Below are 8,490 nucleotides of genomic sequence, written 5' to 3'. Positions count from 1 at the left end.
AAATACAGCAACAAAAAGAAAGCACATTTTACTTGTTTTAAAACTTAATTCTAATAAAATTTGCAATTTAAAAACAGAAATACGGTAATATTTTTAGTTTGATTTTAGATAACATTTTGTTGTCTAATCAAACATGTCATGTAAACAGCCAATAAGAACATTTTATGTCACTCACTCACACATATTCATATAATTTGATTTAGTTAAAAAAGCTAAGAGAGCAAAATACATATGATTAGGAGGGGTTGAAGTCTTAGGTATAGTCCCCCTCTCTAAGTCTTTATGTTATATGAAGGAACTTTACTTTAAAACTAGATTTTTAGTTGCAGTCTGGTTGTAACAGGATTGAAACATGGGGAAACAATTTTATAACAAGCAAAATGTTGYTAAATTTGTTGTCTATATTTTTATATTCAAATATTCAAAATGTCAATTTGTTACCTGTTGTGTTCTATAKGTGAGGTTCTGTAAATTTGAAAATAAACTGTAGGGATTAGTCAAACTATTTTGGTTTGTAATGGTAGAATATTAAAATATGCCTACTCTGAATTTTTTTTTTCATTCTAATGAAGTGTTGCAGCTCTGAACAAAATTGCAATAAATGAAGTAGCGAGAAATAAAAAATAAAATAAAATAAAAGCTTATTTTTGTCTTGTTTCTCTGTCAGAATTACACGCAAACAACGTCTATATGCAGATTCAATACGAATTCAGAACCACAAATTTATGTTGAAAATCTTTAGAGACACTTCTAGAACATTGCTACAAATGTTATTGGTACCATATTTTCCMACAGCACGGTACATTAACTTTTTAGTGTGGCATTATAAACATTTTAAACACAAAATAAAGCTTATGACAACTGCRTCAAAAACAATTAAATGTAAAATCTCGCGAGAAAGAACGGGATCTGCCCATTTCAACAGGGGACGGAAACCCCGTTCCACCCTCTTTCCCCTCGCTGTCCAGAAGCAAGGTAAAGCGCTATTCTTACTTCGTTTAATTTATCAGTAAAAGTAGCCGCAGTATTGATGTATTTGCCTTTTAAACACATTGCATGCGGACATAACGTACTTATTAATAAAGTGGTTGAGGGTTGAGACAAGAATTTAGCCACAGTTCAGAGTACTAAAGTGTTTAATTTAGGAGAAGCTCTCAGTAAATCGCTTTTAGTAATGGCCGCCTCCATGTTGCCTCGTTTAGGCTTGCTAGCATGTGCTACTTTGACTTGTAGATATTTTTATCGTTCAAACGTTAAGATGGATGTTATTGAAATGGTTTCACGCAAAAAACAAAATTATATTCTCGTGTGACTTAAAAATGAAATGTTATAGGGTTCTTTAATAAATAAATCTTTATTATTAGCATGCTCGTTAGCCGACAGGCGAATAAGCTAACATGCCGGGTGAGATCGCATGGATGAAAACATGCATGTTAAAAGGTCTGAAGTGTCGTATTAAAAGTTTATTATTTTATGACGTGAACATAGTCACTTACTGTGCCTCTGCTAAAGTTGTTGGGATCTAACGACGWTGTATTTTTAGCTGACGTGCTTCCATGATGAAGTGTTGAATTTTGGTAATTTAGATTGTGGAGGATAGTGGACACTGACTGATGTGGCTTTTGCACTGTTTTCCACACAGACACCTGCTTCAGTTGTAAATCATTAAGTGATTCATAAAAAAAATATTGCACAGTGTTTTAGGAGGGGCCGTCTAGATACTGGGGATATTTTAGATTGTCAAAAGGATGAGAACAAGATGCTACTGCTGAAATCTCACGGACAATACTTCACAGTTCACCACAAAACTATGTTGGCGTTTTAAAGTTTTTTTTTTTTTTGGTTCAAAAGCAAACTTTCAGAAACAATTCAAAAGAATTTCCTCGTGTCTTTAGAGTTTTTAAAAAGGCTTAATTGGCCAWATGTAATTATATAAATGTCTGTGTTCTCACTCATTTAAAAATATTGTTGCTCCATACTAAGTTTAGTCGCAGTTATTAATCAACACAAATGTGTCTCATGTACATWGGTTTATTTTTAACAATTATATTCAATCACTTAGTTTCTGCAACTATTATATGTAGAATCTTTTGCTGTTGAACGTGTTTTAGTAACACATGTTTTGCTTTGTAGATGCCTGGTGTTACAGTGAAAGACGTTAACCAGCAGGAGTTTGTCCGTGCTCTTGCAGCCTTCCTGAAGAAGTCAGTATTCAAAAGCATTGTGTGCAAAGTTTCTTTCTTTTTTTCCCCCCAGTATAAACACAGACTGACTTGTGTTTGTGTTATTGCAGTGTAAAATTAGTGATAATAAACTAGCTAAAGGTGCACATAACATTAAAGCATATATACTGGGGTCTGTTGTGGTAGGTTTTATCCTGAATYATTCTGCCCTGTCTGTAGGTCAGGAAAGCTGAAGGTACCTGACTGGGTGGACCTTGTAAAGCTGGGCAAGCATAAGGAGCTAGCTCCCAGTGATGAGAACTGGTTCTATATCAGAGCTGGTAAGTCCAAACATTTGTTAGTCACATTAGTTTTTTTTTAATGTACTCTTCTTAGAAAGAGCAAGACTAACTTTTTGATTCATGWATGGTCTCTTGTCGCAGCATCCACAGTTCGTCATTTATATCTCAGAGGTGGTGCAGGTGTTGGATCCATGACCAAGATCTATGGAGGCCGCAACAGGAACGGTGTGTGCCCTGCCCATTACAGCAAAGGATCAAAGAATGTGGCTCGTAAGGTCCTGCAAGCCCTTGAGCTTCTCAAGATGATTGAGAAGGATCCCAATGGGTGAGTAATACTTTGCAGTTTATTCCTATTTTGATAATMTAACTTTTAAAGCTGATTTTTGTAGTGGTACTCTTGTAAAATAGCAAATTATGTTTTGTTAACTTCTGTTGTTAATGTGATACTACTTATACGGACATTTCTTTGAATATATGATGTATACGTTCACACTTCTGTACTCAGAGCTTCAAAATCCAGTTCCCAAGACTTGACAACAGTGCTTTTGTAAAAGTTAGGATTTGATTTCTCAAGGCAACTGGCAGGTTTTGTTTTGAAGCTGCTGGGAACAGTATAACGATATGGCAAAAAAAAAATCATATCAAGATATACATTATGATGAGTGGCGGTAACGATATATATCACAATTTAAAACTTATAATAGAAAATAAATAAATCACACAATAATTGAGTGGAACAAATATGTATAGGTAAAAAAATTTAGACCTTAAAATCTCCTTTTTTAAGGGACACTTTAAAGTCTCCCATAAAAATCTAAATTTAAGGGAGATCTACCTAGTTAAATCAAATATGTGTGTATGTATATATATGTATATATATGTATATATATATACACACACATACAATAACTTTAATGTAATAGATATTCTGCATCCATTGGATGTTGTGTTTGGAATCACATGCTTCGTTTTAAGGTGGTAAAACAAATTGTTTGTATTTATTCCTTTCTACACACTTTGCAGATTATTTTTTCTGCACTCCACGTGTTTAATCTGTGTGCGCTCCGGCGGGGTGACAATCATCCCGTTTATGCTTTACTTTTAAAAAAAAAATTTTTTGGAAAGACAGTCTGACTGTCACCCTTACCCACAGCGCTTCCCCGCTGTACAAAGAGACAGTAAAGGCTGAGTTTTATAGTCGCGCTTTGGAACGCGTGCGAAGTGAGCGCGGAGTGCGCGCGCATTCGACCGTGCGGCGTCACGCAATGACCGCAGGAGAAACGAGGTCCAGACTCGGCGAGCTTTTGTGCGTCCTGGAGCACTACTTCACCTGCACTGACAGTCGCCTCGCTGCGTCATGTGCCCCGGCGCACGCTCCTCCCGCAGCAGGCAGTGTGGTCGGTCGGCATCCGACCGGTGGACGCGCCGTCACGTAAATATGTAAACAGTTCGGCGTTCATTTTCACGCTCCCGAACCAGGTCCGGATAAGTTTTTTKTCTCCTCTTCATTTGCGCTCTCAGCCATGCTGCTTCCCGCTTCCTCTATCTTGACTCTAGCCAGTTACGTCATCAAAAAGAATTATGCGGTTGGCYGGTAGACTACAGATCTCTATCATAGGACAAATTTATATCGTTTCTACCATATATTGTTTATATCGCGCATTCCTACCCTGGAGTCCTTGGACACCCTTATGTCCTAGTCACATGACCAATTTAGTGGGAAAGATTTACTCTATGTTAAAATCTGTTCCAAATTGTGTCAAAATTACAGACTTAAGGCATCAATTTTTAAATTGTGTTGATAGATAAATGAATTACAGAACTTTTTTTTTATGTTCGTCATATTTGAAGCAGAGAAGGAGCGCCGAGTGGACTGACTGGAGTAATCTCCAGTCAGTCTGCCTGCTGGCATTAATCGTCAAGTGCCAAAAACTAATCGATTGTTTTTCTGACAATAAATTGCACACGATACGATTATGCCCAGCCCTACTTACATGTGCTAGTGAAATATACATGTGTAAAAAAATAGTGAACAGTACAGCTCTTAGTACTTCTTAACATTGTTTTTTTAGTGGAGCAGCCTGAGGGTGAGCCACAGATGTGAACTGAGTCACTTCTACAAATGCTATCAGGATTAAAATGAAATGTCACATTCTTATGAATACTGAAAGTTTGTGTACAGATCTTTTTAGGAATTTARGTGCTGCTATTGATGCATTCTTTCCATGCTTGGGGTTGTATCTGAAAGATATACGTAGTGTGGATGGTTTGTAAAGCAAGGAAATGTTAACTGTTTTACAGATACATAGTTAGACATTTGTGTTGTTGTACTCATAATGCGGAGGAAGCCTGTTTCATTTTGAACTGGTCTAAGTTCATTTTTTCTTTTCCTCAGCACTTTGTCTTATATTAGTGAGGAATTGTTCAGCAAAACTCACTAAACTGTACAAGCAACATCTAAACTTGTGATGCATAAAGAAATGTATGACTTAAATTCTGTTGTTCTTTGTTAGTGGGCGAAGACTGACCTCCCAGGGAACCAGAGACCTGGATAGAATTGCTGGCCAGGTGAGAAGTTGTTTTGTATAGATTTTGGCAAAAGTKTGTAAAAACTATATATAAAAGATAATTTTCTCTATTTTCTGTTATTCCATTGTACTTTGTGTATTTTATGAGAAGTTGTCTTATGGAATAGATAATCCCTCCTAGCAGTTAAAATATAATTTCTGCCCAAATCTCACATTACTATGTACAAGACATTTCTATTTGACATTGTGCTAAGCACAAGTACTGGTGCTTAAAGCATACCTGATTGTAGTGGAGTTGATATTCATTTTTTAAATGCAGAGAAAAGAAGTGCCGTGTTGTTTTTTCTTTAATGGAACACCTTGTCTGTTGAGGAAGTACATGACACTTGACATGTGAGACTTCTCTAGTAGCACTTGTCCTCAGGCAGATTTCCTCTTGCTGTCTAATTATACATACTGTGTGACTGCAACTAGAATTTTCTTTTTCTTTCATAAATAAAGCAAACCACAGTTGGGTCTTGTCAAAAATCAAGCAAGGCAACAGTGTTGTGATAAGCCAWGGGTAAAAGGGGGTAAACATAAGGAGGGAATTTCATGCTTCACAAGTCTGCCGTATGGTACCATTTTTCTTCTTGTTTACCCATACTAATGAGCGGTATGCAGATGAGCAGACCTGGGCTGGGCCCCGCCCTCCTGCCTGCTTCATAAAACTTACATCATGCATGTTGATGTAGCTCCAACACCGCTTGAATTACCCTTGTGGTGTTGTGTTGACTTTTCAAGCAAGGCTTGGCTTCCAACAGAGGTTGATGGAAAGTATCAGTCACAACTAATAAACTTTTAGGACCCCGGGAAAATTGATGAATTCATATTCCTATGTACATCTGGTTTAAAACACACTAGATCCGTTAAATCTGAGTATAAAGAGAAAAAAAAAACTTAAAGTTGAGCTGATAAAATGTTTGATTTGATCTTGGGTAAAAATGATTGTTGTACAACCCAATAATGTTGCCCTCTTTCCAACCCAAACGTTTGGTTGGGGCTTTGATAAAAGTTTGCCTTTTGTTATAAAAACAAAATTTTCACTATTCTTATTGTCTTTTTATTTTCCTCCACAGGTTGCAGCTGCAAACAAGAAATCTGTTTAATAAACATTTTTTCTTTTTGAAAAGTCAAATGCTTGGTGTGCTTTTTTTAATGTGGAAAATGACTTATCTGTGCAAGATATTCATATACAAACAATAGCATTATTCTCTATTAAGTACTTTTAAGTCATGTCTTGGTGTTTAGCTTTCAGTGAAGTTTTTTTGTTGTCCTTTTGCCTAAAACCTATAAAGTATCTGAGAAAAACAGTCAATAAATCTAAATTATTGGGTGAGCCATTTCTCAGCTTGTGTATGAACGGTCATGCAACAATCAAATGTTTTATCATGTTTCATTAAGCATTTTGAAATGGCTTCCTGAAGCTGCTTCATCAATGGGCAAATGGCACCTTCTCTATAATGACCGCATCCCATTTTCAAACCGTTTCTGCCATTTTATTCATCTGTTGCTGCTGCAGAGTTCATTTTTCAGTTGCGTCCCCTGTGTACAGAATCATCTGTGATGCCTTGATGGAAGAGTGTTTCTAAAAACAAATCGATGGCAAATTATCACATTTTTTAAAAAGTCATTTAATTTAATAATTGTGATGTTAGGTGACCACAGTGCCATCTAGAGGCTGAAATTATTTTGTGCTTAATTTTTTTTTTATTTTAACAAACCAAAAAGATTTGTAGAGCAAATATACTTACTCAGAGCAAACCTATAGCCAATTTCTGTATGCCAAATTGTGATTAATGATTAAGAACTTACAAATATTTTGAAGGATTATAAACATTCTGTTGTAAAATGCTCCATTTTCTTATTTTCTTCCTTTGATCAAGGTTTTGCCATTTTGTGTACTTTGTGTAACTTTAACAAGCTTTAATCACAATCTGCACTCGAAGCTTGGTTGGGCAGAGAATCACTCTTGATTTAGCGGTGTGACTAAAATCCTGCAGAGGGTGCCAGAGTCTATACAATATAAATCATGACGTTACSACCTCTTTGGGGTGAGTTGCTTCCTCCAAATCCCCAAGTGTTAAAAGCAACACCTTATTCTCTGTAGTGGCAAAGTTTCAATTAGGACTTTATTTCAGAATATGAAATGAGAAAGGCAATTTGAAGGCTTTTCCTCACAAATAGTTCTGGCTTAATATAAAAACAAAGAAATTATGTTGTGGTTTTTTTTCTTTTCGTCTTTATTTCCCAGTTAAGCTACAACTAGTTAAAACACTGAAGCAAGAGATGAAAAAAACAAAACGCGTAATAAGACAATCATTCATGTTAACTCAGTTTATAGCTGTTTTCTCACTAGTAAGAAGTTACTGTGCAGATGGAGCTTAGTTGCATGTCTGAGAGCAAATACTCAGTCTTGTATTTGCAAGATACTATTGTACATTTGTTGACAGTATGCCTTTTTATGGTTCCTAGTCTGTCAGTTKTGTGTATACAGCACACAATGCTTTCCCAATGGACTGAGTGCAGCTGTTTTTTTTTTGTTTTTTTTCATGTCAATCATAAGTCTCCAATTATTCTGCACACTTCTCTCTGAAAACACTTGTCTTTTTATGGAGCTTTCTCAGATTTTCTTATTCTCAATCTCCCTGTCTTTCAGACCTCCATCCTGCCACTACCTGCTGTTTTTATTTGAAGAACAGCTGTTTTTAAAACACCTGAACCCATCATTGCTTCTTCACCTGTCCAATCCCCCTCCCCCCCGTTCTGTCCCTTAAGATCCTGTTTTTGCATTTACCCTGTAATTTAGAGCAGAGAGAAGCAGCAACATGTCCTTGGGTGGTAGATAAAAACGTAATTTACTGCTGCGTTTCACTTCCCGTGTATCTATATTTGGTGAAATGTGCCTTTTCTTGCAAGTCAGTCAGCTTGTGCAATGAACTGCTTTATGCAGCATAATTATCAGCAGGATTCACTTTGCCAATTACTGTTGTCAAGCAATTACCACATTTAACAAATGCACATTCAAGTGGCTTGTTGGTGCCGTGTGTGAGTATGGGGGTGGCTGCACCTTCTCACTCTCCCAGGTCTTTGGCAGCTCAGCAAGATCACGCTGAGAATGGCTGCAGACCTGCCTCTCACCTCGTGGCTGGAAATGGAAGATAACTAAGAAATGTCTTGCTGCTGCACAAGTCTCTGCAAATAGAAGCACTATCAGGCCAGCCGAGACACATTGTCAACCTACAGCTTTATGCCCCATGGCATGTTTTCCTCCTAAGACATGACATTTTCCAGAAAGTTTCCCAGCCTTCCCAGAGTCCTGTCACATTGAGTCWGCCGAGTTGGTGGAAGCTGACCCAGATGGAAGTGGCTCAGTCAAGATAATGGTTTCCTGTTTAAACACAAATGTTTTATCATAAATTGCATTATTTTCTTACCAAGACAAGGACTGCATGTTTT

General features: G+C 36.9%; 1 protein-coding gene across 1 annotated transcript; it reads left to right on the top strand.

The window, feature by feature from the left end:
* Positions 1-2,133: 2,133 nt before the first annotated feature.
* Positions 2,134-6,169, top strand: rps19 (ribosomal protein S19; the record flags this gene model as incomplete). The annotated part of the gene is given in 5 exon segments (XM_014017294.1): positions 2,134-2,204; positions 2,403-2,503; positions 2,606-2,789; positions 4,978-5,032; positions 6,111-6,169. Coding segments are annotated over 5 exon segments (441 nt in total), but the record flags the coding sequence as incomplete, so codon positions are not given.
* Positions 6,170-8,490: the final 2,321 nt, after the last annotated feature.

This window comes from Austrofundulus limnaeus, unplaced genomic scaffold (assembly GCF_001266775.1).
Source record: "Austrofundulus limnaeus strain Quisiro unplaced genomic scaffold, Austrofundulus_limnaeus-1.0 Scaffold165, whole genome shotgun sequence".
NCBI lineage: Eukaryota > Metazoa > Chordata > Actinopteri > Cyprinodontiformes > Rivulidae > Austrofundulus > Austrofundulus limnaeus.
Note: the sequence above shows the minus strand (reverse complement) of the source record. Positions and strands in the feature narration are given on the sequence as shown.